This window comes from Sander vitreus, chromosome 12 (assembly GCF_031162955.1).
Source record: "Sander vitreus isolate 19-12246 chromosome 12, sanVit1, whole genome shotgun sequence".
Lineage (NCBI taxonomy): Eukaryota > Metazoa > Chordata > Actinopteri > Perciformes > Percidae > Sander > Sander vitreus.
The window spans coordinates 6,279,249-6,302,358 of record NC_135866.1 but is presented as its reverse complement, the minus strand read 5'-3'; the positions used below and the strand labels follow the sequence as shown (position 1 = coordinate 6,302,358).

The 23,110-nt window shown below is 40.1% G+C and overlaps 2 protein-coding genes across 2 annotated transcripts; both read left to right on the top strand.

Moving 5' to 3' along the window:
* The first annotated feature begins 1,009 nt into the window (after positions 1–1,009).
* fbxo36b (F-box protein 36b) lies at positions 1,010–6,657 on the top strand. The gene is made up of 4 exons (XM_078263801.1): positions 1,010–1,126; positions 4,067–4,175; positions 4,912–5,084; positions 5,838–6,657. The coding sequence occupies exons 1-4, from the start codon at positions 1,010–1,012 to the stop codon at positions 6,294–6,296; spliced, it is 858 nt and encodes a 285-aa protein (XP_078119927.1). The 3' UTR covers positions 6,297–6,657.
* A 6,906-nt stretch (positions 6,658–13,563) lies between these two features.
* Positions 13,564–20,106, top strand: grk7a (G protein-coupled receptor kinase 7a). The gene is made up of 4 exons (XM_078264048.1): positions 13,564–14,160; positions 15,483–15,938; positions 18,532–18,812; positions 19,770–20,106. Exons 1-4 carry the CDS (start codon positions 13,564–13,566, stop codon positions 20,104–20,106), a joined length of 1,671 nt encoding a protein of 556 aa, XP_078120174.1.
* The last annotated feature ends 3,004 nt before the right edge of the window (positions 20,107–23,110 follow it).

Sequence of the window (23,110 nt, the reverse complement as noted above, 5' to 3'; positions counted from 1 at the left end):
GTTGCGTCAAAACAAGTGAAGTAGTTATTCACATGGTTGTGGCGGGTGACTTATCCTCTTGACAGGGAATGAAAGGTAATGACAGGTTTACCAGACCCTGCCTTTTAACACAAAATATTTATGAAATGTTAAGTTGTATTCACTACACTTCCTTGACATCTGTCCTTTTCTTTGCCTTTTGGTGAAAAAGCTTATGGAGTGAAGATCAGGATAAGGAGAAATATTGATCTCCCTTCAGTTTCCTTTACATTATTAAGGCAAGGAAAAGAACAGATTAATTAATGGATTATTACGTTACTGGATCATCCTGGGACTCTGGAGAACTAGTGTCTCGATTGTGCCACCAATGACTAACAATGAATTTGACAATGTGTTTCTTGTCTTTACAAGAAGAGGTAAGGAAATGTGTACATATATAAATATATGTATAAATAAATTAAAAGATTTTTAACTACAATTTTGTGTAACCATGTCTTTTGATTATTCCATCCGAGAGGTGACTAAATACACGTTGCCAGTTTATTAGGTACACTCAGTCAGGTAACACTAATTGAGACTAATACAGCTAAACAGTTACTGTAAACTGTTCCTACCTTTGTGAAGGTTCTAATATTTTTTTGAGTTGTTGAAGCTGATATGTTTTACTAGTATCTTGTCCATTTAATATCTGTCAATAAGAGTAGATTGAATATTGGAAACATCTCACACTAAACCACAAACTAATGTTAAAATGTGGTTGAATAAACACCAAAACCCAACACTATAATTCCCATGAAGGTAGAATGTGTTGCAGGGCTGCTGTATTAGACTTTTAGCAAAGTGTAGTTAATAGGCAACTGAGGATATGCATTGTTGGTGTACCATGCCCTGTTCACCATTGTGCTCAAACCGTTTTCTTTTGTTTTCTTTGTCATTTGAATTTTGGTAAAACAAGCAAAACTTGTTTTCCCACGTAGCTACTAGCTTGGACCTAAAAACTATGGAGGTATTAAGAGAAAGCGCCGTTGCCATGACAACACAAAACTTTGACATGGCGTCCCTGTTACCAGACTTGTTGTTTGAAACGTCTGGACGCGGTCCTCCACCCAATAACAATTTTTATTCTTTCATAATCACCAAGTCAGATGTAAGTGTTGATATTTTTCAGCTGTCATAACTCTGGGTAACATTTAGTTGTCATTTCTTCAATTTCTCTCGGCGTTGATAGCTTGAATTACCTATCGTTAACTTCACATTAACGTTAGCTGGGTAACGTAGCTAACAGTTGGCTAAACCTGCCACATACAACCGCATAAAACCTGTTTTAACGTTAGCTAGCGAACAATTTAACGCAATTTGTGTTTGCTGCTGCACGTTTCCTCTGTTCGTGTAACGTCAGTTCAGAAAATATTTTTAACAACGCTTTGATAAATTTACACTGGCAGAACGCAAAACTAAAATGCAGCTAGCTGACGTTAACGAGCTAACGTTAACGTTAAATCAAAGTTTCGTTAAATGTAACGTTATTTTGCTGCTGATTATTAACATAACAATCATAACTCATTGGCTCATTGTGAGGTGTAACACTATATGAATATGTATAACTAGCTAGCTAACGTTACCATAAAAATGAAATATTTCTATGATAACTAGATAACGTTCGCTAAACGGGTAGCACAAATCAAGCAATCTGATTGGTTTATAGCGTCTGACTACCAAACTGATGGCTGGTGCCCTGGTTTTATAGGTCTATGGTCTAGCATAGACTCTATGCTGGTGCCACGGAGGGAAGCCGCTCATCGGCACACACAGTACCAAGACACAGAGCTTGTTTAAAACCGGCAAAGTATCCCTTTAGTTTAAGTGTACGCTTCACCTTGCCATCAGACAGCCCTTTCCGACTATACAGGTGCTGGTCATATAATTAGAATATCATGAAAAAGTTTATTTATTTCAGTAATTCCATTCAAAAAGTGAAACTTGTATAATGTATACATTCATTCCACACAGACTGATATATTTCAAGTGTTTATTTCTTTTACTTTTGATGATTAGAACTGACAACTAATGAAAACCCCAAATTCAGTATCTCAGAAAATTAGAATATTGTGACAAGGTTCAATATTGAAGACACCTGGTGTCACACTCTAATCAGCTGATTAACTCAAAACACCTGCAAAGACCTTTAAATGGTCCCTCAGTCTAGTTCTGTAGGCTACACAATCATGGGGAAGACTGCTGACTTGACAGCTGTCCAAAAGACGACCATTGACACCTTGCACAAGGAGGGCAAGACACAAAAGGTCATTGCTAAAGAGGCTGGCTGTTCACAGAGCTCTGTGTCCAAGCACATTAATAGAGAGGCGAAGGGAAGGAAAAGATGTGGTAGAAAAAAAAGTGTACAAGCAATAGGGATAACCACACCCTGCAGAGGATTGTGAAACAAAACCCATTCAGAAATGTGGGGGAGATTCACAAAGAGTGGACTGAAGCTTTAGTCAGTGCTTCAAGAAGCACCACGCACAGACGTAAGCAAGACATGGGTTTCAGCTGTCGCATTCCCTGTGTCAAGCCACTCCTGAACAAGACACAGCGTCAGAAGCGTCTCGCCTGGGCTAAAGACAAAAGGACTGGACTGCTGCTGAGTGGTCCAAAGTTATGTTCTCTGATGAAAGTACATTTTGCATTTCCTTTGGAGTCTGGAGGAAGAGAGGAGAGGCCCAGAATCCACGTTGCTTGAAGTCCAGTGTAACGTTTCCACAGTCAGTGATGGTTTGGGGTGCCATGTCATCTGCTGGTGTTGGTCCACTGTGTTTTCTGAGGTCCAGGGTCAACGCAGCCGTCTACCAGGACGTTTTAGAGCACTTCATGCTTCCTGCTGCTGACCAACTTTATGGAGATGCAGATTTCATTTTCCAACAGGACTTGGCACCTGCACACAGTGCCAAAGCTACCAGTACCTGGTTTAAGGACCACGGTATCCCTGTTCTTAATTGGCCAGCAAACTCGCCTGACATTAACCCTATAGAAAATCTATGGGGTATTGTGAAGAGAATGATGCGATGCGCCAGACCCAACAATGCAGAAGAGCTGAAGGCCACTATCAGAGCAACCTGGGCTCTCCTAAAACCTGAGCAGTGCCACAGACTGATCAACTCCATGCCACGCCGCATTGCTGCAGTAATTCAGGCAAAAGGAGCCCCAACTAAGTACTGAGTGCTGTACATGCTCATACTTTTCATGTTCATACTTTTCAGTTGGCCAACATTTCTAAAAATCCTTTTTTTTTTGTATTGGTCTTAAGTAATATTCTAATTTTCTGAGATACTGAATTTGGGATTTTCATTAGTTGTCAGTTATAATTATCAAAATTAAAAGAAATGAACATTTGAAATGTATCGCTCTGTGTGTGATGAATGAATATAATATACAAATTTCACTTTTTGAATGGAATTATTGACATAAATCAACTTTTTCATGATATTCTAATTATATGACCAGCACCTGTATATGCTCTTTTCAAGGCCACCAGACTCTATTGACAAAAAAATTGTTTAGCTTACCTCGATGAACACGGGAGCTTCTGTCAGCAGCAGTGGCAGCAAAAACTGTCCTGTCCTGTTAGTAGTGTCCTGAGGAGTGTCCCAGGACACTCAGACACTGTCCTGTGACTGTCCCAAGACAGTCAGACACTGTCCTGTGACTCCATGACTGTCCCGGGACAGTCAGACACTGTCCTGTACACTGTCCTGTGACTACTACTACAGGACAGTGTCTGACTGTCCCGGGACAGTCATGGAGTCACAAGACAGTGTCTGGGTGTCCCGGGACACTCCTCAGGACACTACTAACAGGACAGGACAGTTTTTGCTGCCACTGCTTCTTGTTTCTGGTCTACTTTTCTGTCGTGAGCTATTGCTTAATTTGACTGTTTCACAGTCCTTTTTTCTTTAAATGGTCCCTCAGTGTGTTAGCATAGTGTTGAGGGTTGAACAAAAAAATGCATTCAAGAAGTAAGATTTGTGTTTTCATAGCTTGTGGTCAAAATATCCAACACCACACTGATCCTTTGAATGGTCACTTCCAGGTGATATGGAGATGGTGGAAGATATCCCCGAGAACTGTAGACAGGAACTCCAAACCTGGGGAGCTCAAGGAGTCTCACCAGGACTTCTTGGATGACAGTGTGCTGCAAAGTAAGGACTTATGACATATTTAGGACTGTGCCTAGAGTTGAACACATCACACACGACTTAGCATGTTAACCTCTTAACTTGTAACTGGAGAGTAATAGACCTTTTTCAAGAAAGATGTTTTTGACATGTCATAGCAGGAAAAGCAAAGGCGTAAATAAGGAAATTAATGATGGCTAAATTCCATTAAGCTGCTTCAGTTTCAGGGTCCTGGTATTGTGCATGCTGGCTCGCTGTCACATGGCTCAAGGAACACTTGAATGGAACAGATCATTAATGTTATTACACTAATAACCCCCTGTGTTTTTTTGTCGATTCAAAATATCTGCTGTGAAATAGGCATGTTAGTGAGTTTTCCTTTTCTCTCATCATACTTTATTCAACGTATTGTAGCCAAAGCAAAAACAGTGAGGGTAGACCTTTTCTTACTGCAGATATTTTGACTTGTCATAGCAGGACACATTACATTTTGCTTAAATATATTGCATATACAGTAAGGGCCAGCTTCTGTGGATAAGTATGCATCATCTATGCTTCAATAAGCTTAGGCTTTGATAAAATATAGCATCATTTTTAGCATTGTCTGTCTACAGACGACCTGTACAGAAATGTATTATATAGTGCTCTATATAGGTATTTATCACTTTGTATTCAGTGCATTGTGTCTTGTGCATATTGTGTGTGAACAAATTGAATGTTTGAATATGGATGACAAGTAAAATAATGGGCTTCTTCCCAGGGGAGGTCGGTATGGTTTTCGGTCATCGAATCTTGGAGTACATCAAGGCTTTGTGCCAAGGCCATTATGATTATCTAGAGCGCCTGTCCGACTCCTTACTTCTGCGGATAATAAATTATCTAGAACTAGAGGATGTGGGTCAGCTTGGACGAACGTCACGCAGGTTCATGCAGGTGAGTTCCAGAGAAATGTATCCTGAGATAAGAAACATTAAAGGTCCCATATTGTAAAAAGTGAGTTTTCATGTATCTTTTTTTATTGTAAAACAGATCGAGGTGCTATATAAATATTGTGAAAGTATCAAAACGCTTAATCCACAGGGAAATGCACACAACTGATATTCAGAAACTGTGCCTTTAAACAAGCCGTCAGGACTTCCGTACGGTTGTGATGTCACAGCTATACTATATATAGGTAGACAGTGCCGTAACAGTCATTCCCCGGCTGCAATGACGGTGCAGAGACTCAGGGATCACAGATGAGGAGGACTCGGAAACGCTGACCAATCAGAGCAGACTGGGCTTTTTCAGGAGGGGGGCTTAAAGATACAGGCGCTTAAACGGAGCGTTTCAGACAGAGGGAATACAGGTACATTCAATCAGACAGTTTGAGAAAAATAATGTGGTTTTTGAAAATTAAAGCATGTAAACATGTTCTAGTAGAAGCCCAAAATAAAAGTATGAATCTGAAAATAAGCATGATATGGGACCTTTAACTCTGTTATTTAAGGTTTCACCATTGCTCATTTTGTCTTCTGTCCGCCTCTCATGTGAACTCGTCATTATAAATAACCAGTTATTAAATCTAAAGTAATGTTCAATTCTTAGATTGTTTTAATACATTGGGAATTATATAAATGCAATACAATCAGCTCTTATGTTTATTCTAATAGTCCTTATACTTCTATTCTCATCTCTGTTCCTCAGCTATGTGGGTCAGAGGAGTTTTGGGAGCAGGTAGTGCAGCGGCGCTGCAACACAGTGTCGGCTGAGGTTGGATCTCTGGCGCTTGAGGTGGGCTGGCGCAGCATCTTCTTCACCAGCAAGCTGCAGCTGCAGAAGTTGATCAGCCGCAGGAGGCTGAAGACTGAGGAGCATCAAGAAGGACAGGCCCCTGAATCAGACACAGAGGGAGAGGAATCTCCTGATGAAAGCTCAGAGACAGAGCAGACATTCGGTTCTGAGGAGAAATCTCACCCTGCCATTATCTCCGTTGGCAATGTTCCTGCTACTGGCTTCGACACCAGCTCTTACTGTGACGTTGACCCTGACCTTAACTCTGAACCAGAGGCTGGCTCTGATTCCAGTGTGCCTGTACCTTCCCAACTGTTTGAGGACACAAAGTGTGGTGGGAACGCCAGTGCAGAACAGGACACTGAGCAATAGTAGAGCAGAATGCCGTACAGACAAGACACTGAGTTAATCCTTTTGTCTGATATTGCTGTAGTCCTGTGTTTCAGTTGTACTGATATGCCATTTATACACATTCCTCATCCTAGAAGGAGTTGTGTATTGATTACAATATTATCTTTTATTTGTCAAATGTAAATTCTATTTTTTACGTTTGTTTGATATGATTTTTGAGTTGTCAATGATATTTGGGGATATGTTCATTAGTATGTCCATTGTGCCATGACTTTTCTGACTTAGCATACATTAATAACACGGACAAAATATACCAAAGGACGTTGTTCATTGTAATATACAATATTGTAAGTTGTAGATGTAATATACATTTAATATGCAATTCTGCAGTCTGTGTCATTCATGAACTCACTCTGAGTAAAAACTCAGTAACTACTTGTCACCTTACGATGAGACTCAACTTTACTTGAGGGGACACAAACATTGTAAGTAGTGGTAAGATATGTATGTTATAATGCATGCTTATTAACAAATCAATATGATACTTCACTTTAATTGGGTGGCTAAATAGTGAGTCATTGATATCTAGCAGTCTTCTCAAATAACATCTTGTCATTAAGATTGACACTCATACATCTTTTCATTTTAATGTTTGTTTACCAGGTCAGTGTTGTATTCTTAACTGCTCCATCTCCTGTGTGATAGCGACGCGACATCAGCCGAGTCAATCTGTTCTCCCATCAGCCACTGCAGAAGGGAGGTTCCTGTCACCCGTACAGGTACCCAAAGCTCCTTCATCTAGCTGCTTGTATGGAGGAGTAGCACTTTGAGACAGACAATAAAAAAGTAACGCTTTTAGGTTTTTAAGCGTTTAAAATTGAAACAAGTATAAAGTTAGGATAAACACTATTTTTTTTTTTTTTTAGAACTGGTACAAAAATGTTTCGTCAAGGCGAAAAGAAAAACAAAGTGCTTTGTGAAAATAAAAACAGAACTGTGATTTCTATTTGCAGTCATGGTGTCTATTTGACATGGTCAAATTTGTCAGAGTTACATCATGATCTGGATTCTGAGAGGACCATAGACTGTATATAAAACTAGCAGAGGACACGGATAATGTCTGTGAGTTAGATAGCATTAAGAGTGCAGTGCACACAGGAAAAACTAGGGGGCACAAGCTGCTAGTGCTAATGGTCCATCCTGTGCTCAGCTCATATTGACATCATTAGTGTCTTTCCCTCTGCCTTCCTGTGCGTCTTGCTTTGCTTTATGTTGGTAATGCTCTAAGTGTCTGCAAATATGTTAAGTTTGATGGTGATTTTAATTTCTGTTAGATTAAAAACAAAAACAAAGTCTCAAAGTGAAGTGTATACATATAAAAATGCTGGAAAAGCATTGATTAAAAACATAAACAAAACTGGACTTTGACATTTCCCCCAGAAATCTCTCAGAATTAGCCGGGACCTGTAACGGCACCTGTAACTGAAACAGTTTGAGCAGGGATTAGTAAGACGTGAGTAGCAGCCACCTGTGCTACAGGCCTGCACTGTATCCAAAAGTGGAAGAAGTTTTCAGATCCTTTACTTAAGTAAAAGGTCTAATACCACACTGTAGAAATACTCAGTTACAAGTAAAAGTCCTGCATTGAAAATATTACTTAAATAAAAGTATCATCAGGAAAATGTAGTTTTTCACACTATCGTCATGGCTGAGCCTGCAAAAAAGAAGCAGAAAGCTTGGAAAGCATTGTCGGAGGAACAGAGAACGAGAAAACGGCAGACTGACCAAGCGAGGACTCAGACGCGAGTAAACATAGGAGCTGCCAAATATCTATTCCGAAGCTGTAGGGGGAGTTCTATAGAGAAACCTGCGAGCAAAAAGTGAGAAAACGGCGAAGAAATGGCCAAAACTGCATAGCGCCCAAGGGGGTAAGCGAGCGTCCACAAAGCGTAACTCCTATGGAGCCATTTTGTTACTCCGAGTCCGGCCCGGCCCGACACAGAAATCTACAGAAATCTGTTTAGAATTATCTTAATGAATAATGCAACAAGGACGAAGCATGTAAACTGCGCTGTTTGTTTATTCTGAATGGAACGGATCGCAAATGATTCAAAGAAACGTAAAAAACTAAAACTCGACCCTAGCTCCCTCAGCCGAATAGTGTGGGTAACAGATCAAAGCAGCAACATAATCAAAGCCCTGGAACCATAGCCTATAGGAGACTTTCTTGTCTTGATCACCTAATTAATACTGTCCTTCGCCACGGTCTGCATGCTGACGCGCTGGCCGACAACCGTGATGGGGGAGACACGATGTAGCACAGTTTACCTCAAACTCAAGTCAGTGCAGGACATACACCCAGAGCTACGGGATAAACTGGAGAGGCATAGCTTTTTCCCCACCGAATAAGGCTAATAAAGTAATGATTAAAAAAAACACAAATGCTTGATCAAGGGCCCGGCCTGGCCCCAGGATAGCGGCAGAAAATATCCCACGGGTTGGGTCAAGTTCAGGCTCAGGCTCGGGCAGAAAATCTTAACTCTACAGAGGACCCACAATCGAGCCTTGTGGAACCTTTTTTCTGAGTCAAGCTCTTAGCAACAAGCATGAGTATACAACCCAAAATAAGGCAACATATTGAGACAAATACTATGATTGAAGTGTTGAAATGGGTTTAGACAAAAAAAAAAAAAGATCACAGTAATGCTTTTAACAGTATATTGTTCATTGAAACGACAGTGAAGGCCGCTACTAGTGTAAATCTTTTGTAATTGTCAAATACAGTTTTCTTTTAAAGCAGCACGTACAGAAGTGAATCAAAGAACTCTACTTGATACTGGGCAATCATTTTTTAACTGCTAATGTAAGTTACTGCAGTCGATAGACCTGATCCTCTGTCTACAGGGAATGAATGATACAAAAAGTTAATGTTTAGTTCAAGATGTGACTGAGACAGGTGACAAATAAGGTGCCAAGACAGAGCTTGGCAAGGGTCAAGTTTGGTTGACTTCTTGAACCAACTGTCTTGTTTTTAGTCCTACCACTGATTCTATATCAGTGTTATGGGGCATTATTTGTGATAATATCAATAGCGAAATCATAAAATATGTGATAGCATAGAGTGATGATTTAAAGTATCAGTCAAATCTTGGAATCATTGGTAATAAAAAAAAAAAAACTCCTCCTTTTTAACAAATGAGCTGTCTTTTTCCAGGTGTGTGCTGTTCAGGTGAAGCACACAGGCCAGATGTATGCCTGTAAGAAGTTGTGTAAAAAGCGACTGAAGAAGAAGGGTGAGAAGAAGATCTTGGAGAAGGTTAACAGCCTGTTTCTGGTCAACTTGGCCTATGCCTATGACAACAAAAATTAATTTAGGGCTTAGTTCATGTTGTGATAAAGGTCCTAAATTTCATTAATAATGGTCTTAAAAAAGTCTTAAAAAGTCTTAAATTTGACTTGTTAAACCTGCAGAAACCCTGTGCTTCTGCATAGTATCATATTAGTGTTCCTGCTTGTAGTGTTGGCATAGGGAGAGGCCATTAGAGGATGGAGCCAGACCATGTAAAGACCACATAGTGAACCATGTGGGATGCTCTGCCCATCTTAACCTCTATCCTCAGGTCAGGCTAATCCTCCCAAGATTAAAGCAGCAGTCTGCTCGAAGATCAAACATCTAAAGCCGCCTACAAATGATAGGTTCCATTGATTTCCTATTGGGAGAGCGGTGCCGCCCAACTATGTGCTGTGCTACCCCTGGCGTCGCGCACTGTCGCTCTGATTTGCCGCTTTCCGCTGCGGTCAAAGTTAAAATTATTTTGACCTTTCAAAAGTGCAACCAATGAGATAATAGCTGTCATTACCTAGCAATGGGAAATAGCTTCCTTGCCACCCCTGGTGACGTTTACCTGCGCTGCGCTTTGCTTTCTGCGCCCTACCTAGCGGTACGCAGAGAGCAAATCACTTATGTGTAGGCGGCTTAAAACAGAGTAGAGAAAAAGAGTCATAGAAATTCCTCTTATGTATGTGATGGGCCCTTAATGACAGTTACACAACTCAGCAGGTATCCCGAAGATGACCTCTTTTCATCCACTCAGGAGGCTTAAGTGCTTTACTTACACTATGATCCATTTACAACGTGATTGACAGTTGACATATTTGACATTTATAGCAGCTCCTCTTAACTGGCAAGGCACCTCTTTCTAAAAATAAAATTTTGAATTTCAAATTATATTTAGGTGAAATATTAGTAAATAAGATGAAAGTTGGATTGCGATTATTATTACTATTCTGTCCTTCCTCAATGTAAACCGTCACTATTTTGTTTTCCGTTTAGGATAACTCCAACCAAAATCAAAATTCCGCTGAGGAAATTGCGATCTAACTTGATTGATTACTGTGATTTTTATCATTCCAAAAAAACATTTATCGGCTTCGACACTTGTTGCTCTGTGTTGGTGACGTATTCCTGGCCTTTAAGTCAAACGGTCTGATTCTGGAGCTTTCTGACGGCAAGCAAAGCCCTTGATCTTGTGCAAGACACTGAAAGCTTGAGACCATTTGAGAAAGGATGAGCTAAAATGATCCAAGGTTTATCGTACTGAATTAGCCTGCATCACCACGGTGGCAGTAGTCGGAAGGAAAGTGCCAGTTCATCATATTACGTGTAAAATGTATTATATTGTGTATTATTATGTGTAAAAATTAAGATCACTTCTGGTTTGTCTTAAGTGCTACAACAGTAAAAATGCAAATGTTAACTTAGTGTAGTGTGCAATACAGTATACCGGTATGTATATTTATGCAGTCTAATACCAGAATTGTTATAAAATGACAATACAGATTATTTTATGTATTTTTTAGCTCAGTCCAAACAATACCTGTTTGCCTGAAATCTTTTGGCTTTCCTCTCTTGTGTGTGTAGTATCATTGAAGGTAACAGGTGTATCACAGGTCCTCAGTTTAACCTCAGATCTGTCACATGATTGAGGTCATACTCCTCAGGCTTTTTATAACTAGTAGAAAGAAGCTCTGTCGCCACTTTGGTCTGATCCTCTAAGTCTTTGTGTTGACTCTTGATTTTAACAACCACTCCTGCCTGGTACCTTTTACCTGGCGTTTGAAAGATGTGTACCGTATGAATAGGGAAAATTATCGTCTTGTGGTTTTTGGGTATGCCAAGTTCATTTATTTTTTTTTTTTACAATTTTGTGATGTTTTTCAGTAGTAGCTGTTATAAGTGTACTCGATGGTGGAGAAATCAGCTGTTGTGGTTATGTAGTCAATAACCACTGCATCAGTTATTTGATAACTTGTGGTTGAAATTTCACTTACTGCACCCCACTAAGTAACTAATGTTACTTTCATTATTTACACTTCAACACAATTTTGTTTTTGGCATTTATTTGATAGGACAGCTTAGACATGAAAGGAGAGAAAGAGGGAGAACGACATGCAGCAAAGGGCCGCAGGTCGGAGTCGAACCCCGGGCCCGCTGTGCCGAGGACTGAGCCTTTGTACATGGGCGCACGCTCTACCAGGTGAGCTACACAGGTGCCCCATTTCCAACACATTTGACACTGAATATAACCTACAATCTGAAACAACATAATACACATTACATGACTGAAAAATCTTATATTACCTGCCCTCTTCTCCAAACAGTTAACATAAATGGTCTACCACATATGGTTTTCTAATGCTTTCAACAACCCTTTTGTGTATGTGTTTGCCTCTATGCACACATCAAAACCCACACATAATGTACACAACCAATGAGAAAGTACTCATTTGCATACTGAGTTTTAAAATCTGTCTGCGCTCCAGCTCTCATGTAGCAAATAATCTTTTTGAAAAATACTTCACGTGGATGCATTACTTTCAATGTGAAAAACATATAGCAGAGATCTCCACACACCATATGTAGGTTTAGATATCTCTAATCAACATGTATATCAAACGACTCATTGTGATATCGCTCAGTTCAATGATGTGTAAAATGGTATTTTGGATTACATTATAAATATGACATATAAATTGCCTCTCTGCCCTGCGCCCTACCTCCCGGTTTTGCTGCTTATCATGTGTAGGCGGCTTTAGGGTTAACAATCTAATCTATTGGACTCCTCAGAAAGATAGGTCTCTAAAGTCATTCCCACTCCCTACTGCACGTTCTGTCAACCTGAACGAACTGGAACATTCCTGCACATGGTCTGGGAGTGTGAACAGGTGCAGGAGTTCTGGAATAAAACCACATCAATAATATCTGATGTGACAGGATGTCGAATTCCTACTGACCTGATTTGTTTTGTTACTTAATGACGACTCTAAATTACACCTGCTTGGGAGAAGGAAGAAAATTTGGCTAGCCGGCTCAACCGCAACCAAGAAAATGATAACTCAACGCTGGCTCCCCCCCCACTCGCTTTGTATAAAACAGTGGTTGCCATACTTCCTAGACATAGTTATGCTTGAGCTCTCTACAGCAAGGATTAACAAAGCCAAGTCATCGACTATAGACCTATGGAAAAGCGCAACAGCACAAATATATATATATATATCATTTTTGTTTTCTTGTTATTGGTTTGTTTTGTTTTCCTCAAGACCGCAGAGGGTGGGGGGTGGGAGAGGGTTTTTGGTTTGTGTTCAATTGTATTTGTTTATGTATGTTGTATGTTGAAAAATATATACAATAATAAAAAAAAATCATCTTAAAAAATAAATAATCTAATCTATTCATAGTCTACAATATCGTGGCCAACCAAACTTTGGCCTACATTACCAGTTACTCCAGTTTCTCACAATGTTCATATGACGACCCTCCGAAAACTGCTATGACTGTTGTTAAATGTGTCTTGCTCTTTCCACAACGTCTTCTGCTTCTTTTGAGTCTTTTACTGTGTCTCGCCATTAAATCCATAGTCAAAAAACCCATTGGACCACTGTAAGAGACTACTGAACACCGTGAACAAATATAGAGGGCTACAAAGCCTCTTAGGACAGAGCCCGCTTACGATTCCCTTTCTGTGCACAGCATCCTTAAATAGTCCACACAAAGATCCTTAAGCCAAAATCCCTCTCTGGTATTTAATTCTAAATGAGTAATTACTGGGTGTGTCTGTGTTCCTTAGGTTTGCAGGTAAGCTGGGTGAAGAAGCTCATTTGAACGCTGGCTTTGGAGCCTATTGCACTCTCAAACAGACGCATACATTCTGAAAGACTGAGGGTATCCGTGGGGAGCCACTGAAGAACCCAGTCACTTAGGGGGGACAGACCACATCCAGCTGCCAAGATGTGTGACATGGGGGGACTGGATAACCTGGTGGCCAACACGGCCTACCTAAAAGCCCAGGGGGGTGATGACAAGGAGATGAAAAAGCGCCGTCGCAGCTTGGCTCTCCCCAAGCCGGAGCAATGTGCTTCAGTACGAGCTACCCTTGACAAGGACTTTACATCGGTTTGTGAAAGGCAGCCTATTGGTAAAAAGATTTTCCGTGAATTCCTGGCAAATAAACCTGAGTATAAGCTTGCTGTCGATTTCCTGGATGAGCTGTATGACTGGGATCTGGCTGAAGGTGCAGCAAAAGACAAGGGGCGCCAAAACATCATCAACAAGTATTGCAAGGCCGACTCCAAGAGCTTCCTGTCCTTTCTTACTAACGAGCCTGCTGACAAATGCAAGAATGTGACAGATGCCACCTTTGAGGAGGTGATGAAAGGCAAAGTCCAGGATGGTGTACGAGAGTATCTGCAGGGCAAACCCTTCACAGAATACCAGTCCAGCCCATTTTTTGATAAATTCCTTCAGTGGAAAGAGTATGAGAAACAGCCCATCAGTGACAAATACTTCTATGAGTTCAGAACTCTTGGCAAGGGAGGCTTCGGAGAGGTAAGCATACAAACGTGTCTGTTGAAATATGTGTTTTGGCAAATGTGTTAAAAGTTAAATGTATCTTTTAACAAGGATTTCAGTTGGAAGACTTTTCCAGTGTCTTTCAAAAAATATGTATTTCCATTGCATCAAAAGATGATATGCATGTTACATCTTTTGGGATTGTAATGATTGTGCTACAGTAGAGTATTATGCTGCATGGTCAGTGTTCCAGTCTTAGGAAAACCCTTAACCCTACGGTATAGAGGTGTATTTGCTTTGAAGCATAAGAAAAGATATTGTAGGGCAAGAGACCATACCTTACATCATGAGGTCATGTTCCATACAAGGCTCTTGGATTTTAGAAAGTCATGGCTCATGTTTCATAAAGTAACAAACACAAAGCTGCAATGCAGGAAGTAGTGGTCTTGCATTGATAGAACTAGCATCGTTCAAATAACGATTAATAGAAGCTCTTATTGTCTTATTGAGATCAAGATCTCTTTTTCAATTCAGACATGAAGATAACAGTAGAACTTCAAGCTTTCAAGCTTGTCCGTTTTAAAAAACAAACTGCTATGTAAATATATGGACAAGCAGTATTTGTGTAAATTGTGGATTTAGAAAATAGCAGTGTGAGTTATTTCGTAATAATCATTTCAAAGATTTGAGATTGATGTGATGTCTGAAGAAAATCCGAAGCATACATGGCACATACAGAGGACCCACAATCGAGCCTTGAGGAACCTTTTTTCTGAGTCAAGTTCTTAGCAACAAGCTTGAGTATACAACCCAAAATAAGGCAACATATTGAGACAAATACTATGATTGAAGTGTTGAAATGGGTTTAGACAAAAAAAAAAAGATCACAGTAATGTTTTTAACAGTATATTGTTCATTGAAACAACGGTGAAGACTGCTACTAGTGTACATCTTTTGTAATTGTCAAATACAGTTTTCTTTTAAAGCAGCACGTACAGAAGTGAATCACAGAACTCTACTTGATACTGGGCAATCATTTTTTAACTGCTAATTTTAGACCTGATCCTCTGTCTACAGGGAATGAATGATACAAAAAGTAAATGTTTAGTTCAAGATGTGACTGAGACAGGTGACAGATAGGGTGCCAAGACAGAGCTGGTCTTCTTGAACCAACTGTCTTGTTTTTAGTCCTACCACTGATTCTATATCAGTGTTATGGGGCATTATTTGTGATAATATCAATAGCGAAATCATAAAATATGTGATAGCATAGATTGATGATTTCATCAGTCAAATCTTGGAATTATTGGTAATAAAAAAAACTCCTCCTTTTTAACAAATGATCTGTCTTTTTCCAGGTGTGTGCTGTTCAGGTGAAGCACACAGGCCAGATGTATGCCTGTAAGAAGTTGGATAAAAAGCGACTGAAGAAGAAGAAGGGTGAGAAGATGGCCCTGTTGGAGAAGAAGATCTTGGAGAAGGTTAACAGCCTGTTTCTGGTCAACTTGGCCTATGCCTATGACAGCAAGACCCACCTGTGCCTTGTCATGACCCTGATGAATGGAGGAGACCTCAGATACCACATTTACAGTATTGGCTATGATGGCAAGGGTGTGGACAAGGGCATTGAGATGAAGCGCATCATCCACTACACAGCGCAGATCGCCACCGGCCTTCTGCATCTGCACGAAATGAATATCGTATACCGTGACATGAAGCCGGAGAACGTGTTGCTGGATAGCCAAGGCCAGTGCAGACTTTCTGATTTGGGTCTGGCCGTAGAGATGGAACCAACGAAGACCACCACCCAGATGGTGAGTAGATGTACACACAACAGTGATATTCTGCTTGAGAAGGCAAATTTCAGTTGGAAAAATACTAAAAAGAAGTGCACTAAGTACACGAAGTTGCACTCTCAAAGCCATTAGGATGCCTTAAACATGAGAGCACCTAGCTGGATAATGTCAGCATTGATAATGGATATATCATAATAAGATGTTTACATCATGGTGAAAGGTGTCTACCCTAAAAGTCCATTTTATCTATTAGTCTTTGAAGTCGCATACACCAAAATGCTGGCAAAGACTCTCCCCTTATTGTGTTATGTGTATCCGATCTTTAAGGTTGGAGTTTAAGACCGCACATACTTACACTCAAACCACAACAGAAAGAAAATACAAAGAAACGGAGACCACTGGTTGCTGGGTGATTTACATCTCCAGCCGGTCTATGTTCACTTATCTGAAGATGAGTTTGGAGCTAAAAACTGTCCTGAAGTTTTGTTGGGGTTTTTACTTTAAATCCAGATAGCGATTATGGGATTGCTTAAAGATCTGTGCAATGAGTCTCTGAATCTATTATGTAACTCATTTGATCCTTTAGCAGTCAGATTATAGCCTGGCAATTTATACGTCACCATTTTGTGTAGGGGCTATGTTAGGGACCTTGGAGATTGCGTGCTTGTTAAAGTAGCAGTCAGTAAATGTAGGAGGGTTTCCCTCAGCAACTTGGTTGTAGAGAATTTCTGTGGAGTCGTTACTTCGAGAGAGCTGCCTCAGCTGTGCTACGGTTTCTTCCCATGACACTTTACGAAGCCTGTAAGTCTTCTTGTTGCCTTGAGAAAGAGTAACACAGATATCATGTCAGCAATGACTTTGATGTTACACCACATTGTGCTGCACATTTCTTGCATCGATCTGAGAATCACTCGACAACATGGAAAAAGAAAAGGTTGTCAGTTACAGAACAACATGATGGCCTGTCAGATCAATCCCTGAGCTCTAAAAATGAGTCAAGTGCTGACAAAAATGTATTATACAGATGGGACATGACCGCAAGCTAAAACAATCTAAGAATGACCCGGTGTACACAACACAAAATATCCAATGTTTTGATTCCATTTTTGTCTCATAACACCTACAGTGTATTTCATTAACCTACAGATGACCTAAAAAAAGATGACAGTTTTTTCTACAGGACTTACTTGGGGTAGCAAAGAGTAAGCTCTCAGCTCCATAAAAGTCCAGTAAGCTCATTATCTAGTATTCTGATGCTCCTCAGCCTGTCAAAGTGACTGAGCTAACCTCCTACAAGCAAGGCTGGCTTTGGTCCCCTAATCTTCTTAGTGGGCATTACACAAGTCTGTCCCTGATTAGATTGACAGACCCAGGTAAAAACCTACGCTGAATATGTTTAGACATGTTACAACAAGTTTGCAAACTTTAACCTGGCTGACTAAGAGAGAGATCTGATCTTCACAACTAAAATCTAATTAATTGTGGTGCTAATTCTGTAACCTGTATGATCATGGAAGAGTTTTGCCCCTTTGACTGACCAAAGTTTACAGGTTCTTTATTTGTTTACAGATCCACACATTTCAGGGTGAACAGAACATAGTTACAAATTGCTGGAATTGAATAGATCTGTATGCAAGAGACATGGATGTAAGTTTTAAGAGGCATAAAGGTTGTGCATGCAAACCTGCTTACGTTTGCTCAATGGAGATGTAGTATCTCGCTTCTGCTAATCAGTCAGAAGTCTTGTCACACTTGTTAAAGTAAAAGGAAAGATCTTGAAGAACCGTGTGTTTAGTGATCAAAATCTGGAACGCAAAGAGAGAAAAAACTGCTAAGAGCTTTTTTAATGATGCGGTGTCCGATGCCTACGGTACAACACTTCACCTGTGACCTAGGATCTCCTAAAAAAGATTTTTGTAACAGGGATTCTTCAGGATTTAGGCCTACTTGCAGTAGTAATAAGAGATCTTTCGGCTCCCTGCCAGTTTTCGGGGTGTGTGCAATAATTATACATTAGAGGCATGTTTACGTGTTTGTCTGGATGTTACAGGAGGCTTATTCAGGAGGCTATAGCATCCAGAAATGGCCAGCCTTTATATAAGAGGCTGGAAAACTCTGTCAGTGTGTAGACACACACGACTCTTGACAGGTAGTAGGATTGGCATTAGGATTAGGGCTGCAGGTGAGGTCATACAGGGAGAGGGAGGGAGGGAAGGAGGGAAGGAGGGAGGGAAAGGCGAAAGTTACACAGAGAGAGACAGAAAAGAGAAGACTAGAGTAAAGCTCTAAGTAACTCAGACAGCTGTCTTATGTAACACTTGTCAATGGGGACAAATGAAGGTTATGTCTCTCAGTTTTAAAGTTGTTCTTTACCAGTCTGTCCTTCCACAATACCTTTCTTTCTGTTTTCTGTGACTGTTTACATTGCATGTCATTGTACTATCATCATTGCTTCCATCTACGGAACTCAAATCTCAAAGAGTAGAGAGCTGTCATAAAAAACACTATGCTTTTTTTTTTTTTTTAAGTATAACATGTATTTAAAGGCTTTACAGATGCACCTCACATTAAATCCCCCCCCCTACCCTACCCTTCTCTCTCTGTCCTCCAGGCTGGTACTGGAGCGTACATGGCCCCTGAGCTCCTGTCCAAAACTCCTTACAGGACATCAGTGGACTGGTGGGCCCTGGGCTGCAGTATCTACGAGATGGTGGCGGGCTACACACCTTTCAAAGGGCCTGAAAGCAAGAAGGAGAAGGTGGAGAAGGAGGAGGTACAGCGCCGCATTCTCAACGAGGAACCAAAGTGGGAGCACAAGTGCTTTGATGCTGTCACCAAGGACATCATCCAGCAGTTCCTCAAGAAGAAAATGGAGGAGCGCCTGGGCTTTAAGTAAGAGGTTCTTCTACCCTTTTAAGCCATGGGCTGTTTGTGTGTATGGCTTCACTCATATGTCATTCCCCCCTCTCTCTCCCTCTTTCATTTCTTCAGCTGTCCTGTCAATAAAGGCCTAAAAATGCCCCAAAAATAATCTAAAAAAAACAACAAAAAACATACTGTGTCAATTTTTGCAAAAGTATATTCTTCAAAAATATAGGCTATATACAGTATTTTTTAATTCGATGTGCAATGGATGTTAGGAAACTGAGATTGGAATAACTGCTATGACTGAAATGCTTCCCTGGTTGAGCGTGTGCCCCATGTACCAAGGCACAGTCCTTGCTGCAGTGGCCTGGGTTCGATCCCAACCCGCGGCCTTTTCTGCATGTCGTCCTCACTCTCTCTCCTCAGCTGTCAACTCTCCCTTCAGTTAAAGGCGCTGTAGGCAGGATTGCGAAGATCCAGGACTTAGCCAAAAAATGTAAACATCGACAACTTCTCAGTCCCTCCCCCCCATTCCGCTAAAGCCCAAAACGGTCTCCTACGCCCCTCCCCCCACAAGGGAGAATGAATGTGTGTGCATGAGCAGTGATTGACACGCAGTTAAACACCCCCCCTCGCCCTGATTGGTGCATCTGAACAGGGAGCGCACTACAGGCTGTAGGTGGAGCCAGAGGAGCTGGAATATTTTTTTTAAATGACCTGCTTCATGTAGTTCTACTCGAACATAGGGTCAGTTTCAGCAAATATGACAAAGTTAGTTTTATAAGGGTTTCTGCACCTTTTAAAGGCAAAAAAAAGCCCAAACATTTTCTTAAAAGGAAAAGAAAAAAGAATGAACTGGTTGAGAAAAGGCGACAAAAACCTTAACTGTAACCGAAATGTTGCATGAATCCGCAGCCACTCTGTTCTTGTTTTATTATATCTGACGTTGTAGTTTTGAAAGTGTATTTTTTGCCTTCTCAATAGGAACAACCTGGAGGATCCCAGGAAGCACGAGTGGTTCAAGAATATCAACTTCCCCCGTCTAGAGGCCGGGCTGGTGGATCCCCCGTGGGTGCCCAAGCCCAACGTCGTCTACGCCAAGGACACCGACGAGATCGCCGAGTTCTCCGATATCAAGGGCATCGTGCTTGACGCCAATGACGATAAATTCTTCAACGAGTTTAGCACAGGCGCTGTATCCATTCAGTGGCAGCACGAGATGATTGACACTGGACTGTTTGACGAGCTCAACGATCCCAACAGGAAAGAGGGCGGAGGAGGTGGTGGTGACGGAAAGTCCGGCACGTGTATATTGCTGTGAGAAGCCACACGTTTGATACCATATACCAGTAATAGCACTCAATCACGTGTTTGTTTTCTCAGTCAGATGCACACCAACATTGATTTAAAAGATGGATCACGAAAGAGGCGTGGGCGAGCGTCTTTGTTGAGAAAGATGTTACCATCCCTCTCTTTTAAGGATGCTCAAGGTTTAGAAATGCATCGCTTTCGAAGTAAGGTTCGGTAAAAATATGGAGGATGTGATGATGTATTTTGAGCATCATCTCTCTGGTTAGCAGCTTCTCTGGTTCTCATGTTGACAGCTAGGAGTCATTTTTACAGCCTTTTTATTAAGGATACTAGTGTTAGATTAGTAAATGAAAGGCCTTTGGGCCATAAATACTATATCACTTTATGAAGAAACTGTCTAAAATCCAGTCTGAGAAAATACTTTTTTTTCTCAGTGTTTGTAGTAGAATTTCCAGCTGAAGTAATGCCATTGCATTCAACAGTAGGCGTCAAACAAATTGGAACAAACACACGTGAAGAAATATCTTTTACTATCTTCTAGTGGATTGTGTGAAAGTTACAGCATTTTATAGCACTCCCCCCACCCTGTTACGCCCTTTATTGATGCCATCACACAGCCACACTGCTTCTACAGTGAAATGTGCTTTTTTTCAGCACGTGGCAGGGATAGTTTTAGTTTTTAATAGTAAATGTTGTGATCCTAATCCTCATACTTAGGTCTGATCACAGCATTTACGTCCAGGTGGGTTTCCTTCCGCCCAACATCTTAGTTTTATTAAAACTATATAAAAACAAAGCAGTTGTATGTAATGTATATAAAGAAATATGTCTATGCACAGAGAGAAAAGCAAAGATGTAAGTCATCTTAAATTTAGAATTTATTTAAAAGAAAAATAATACTGAACACCTCTTCACTGAGTCCTGTTGTGTGGTGCTATGTGAGAAATGGAGGCAGTTTAGCCCTGGGACGCATTGGAGAAATATTGTATATGTTGTGATTGTTTTATGTGGACCCCAGGAAGAGTAGCTGATACATAGTCAGCAGCTAATGGGGATCCGAATAAAGGAATGAGTGCAGTAACAGCAGGTGACTGCTGCATATAAAGGAGGAAGATTTAGGAGGAGTTTGACAATAAATTCCTGTACCAGGAATGTGCAGGTTGCCCAGTTCGCGGCCCTGAAACACTGTGATACTTCAGGGCTCTTTTAAAAAGACTCCACTGTTGTCATTAAGCTGAGTATATAGACTTGGGTTAGTTCCAAAGAAAATTCTTGTTATTCTTGTTTACTTGTCTCAGGGTAATTAACTGCTTATGTTTTTAAATTTCCAGATCTTGGACAGAATTGAGTTTTTACAGTTAATGTTAATAAGATATAAATATATATATATAAATGATACACGTACTTGTAAATATAACATGAAAGGAATCGCAACTCTAGAAATGTCAGATGTAAAGCAGAAATTTCTCTGAATCTCGAATCATTTGAATAAATTAAAATATGTCTTTTAAAATGTGTGTCTTTTCTGTGATTATGAATATTTCTGTGTTTGTCTCAATATGTTGTTGTAGTCTCGAGGCTTAGAAACACTTTAAAAGCTACCATCAGCGTGAGAAAATGCCCCAAACTGTGCCATGTTACGCGTGTTCTGTGTGCTATATATAACCACAGAGAGCGCTGCTGAGGGCTCTGGAGTAAAAACTAAAAATATAAACTGCATTAATCCCTTTCTGGATGCTGAATACAGCCAGGCTGTGCTTTAGGCCACTCCAAATTGGCAAGTTCAGCTCTTAGCTGGTAAGGCGATAACCAGTGTTATTTTTGCGCCTTCTTTGCTTGAATCAGCTTTAAATCCCCTCAGGTACTGAAGCATCTCAATGGTACTTCCAAGTGACATTCTAGCATCTTTTTGGGCTCTCCTCACATGAGGGCCCTCTACATATCCATATCCAATGTCACTTAGAAATTTGGTTTTCAATAAAAAAATAAAAAATAAAAAAATAAAAAGAAAGAATATTACTTCAATACAATAAAGACAATAACATTTGAAAAAAAAAAAGAAAAAAGAAATTTAGTTTTCAGATGACATTATGTGATTACATAATTGCAAAAGGGTTCTCGACTGTTGTAGAAAGAAGTGGCTGATCTTTAATGCAGTATCTACATTTCCCATTTTATATATATATATATATATATATATATATATATATATATATATATATATATATATATATATATATACAGTATCTCACAAAAGTGAGTACACCCCTCACATTTTAGTAAATATTTCATTATATCTTTTAATGGGACAACACTGAAGAAATTACACTTTGCTACAATGTAAAGTATTAAGTGTACAGCTTGTATAACAGTGTAAATGTGCTGTCCCCTCAAAATAGCTCAACACACAGCCATTAATGTCTAAACCGCTGGCAACAAAAGTGAGTACACCTCTATGGTAAATCCCCATAGAGGCAGGCAGATGTTTATTTTTAAAGGCCAGTTATTTCATGGATCCAGCTTTATGATCCTGATAAAGCTCCCTTGGCCTTTGGAATTAAAATAGCCCCCCCATCATCACATCCCCTTCACCATACCTAGAGATTGGCATGGTTTTATTTCAGTTAGCCTAACAGCTGGTTTGATTTGCATTGAGAGATGATTTTATGGAAAGTACCCCATGCCAATCTCTAGGTATGGTGAAGGGGATGTGATGATGCTGGATGGATACTTTACATTGTAGCAAAGTGTAATTTCTTCAGTGTTGTCCCATTAAAATATATACTGAAATATTTACTAACATGTGAGGGGTGTACTCACTTTTGTGAGATACTGTATATATATAGAATTTTTTTGACTGTGAGATTAGCAGTTGAATCAGGGTTCTTTAGACCACACACATATATATATATATATATATATATATACTCGACTATTCGGTCTAAAGAATCCTGATTCAACTGCCAATCTCACAGTCAAATATATATATATATATATATATATATATATATATA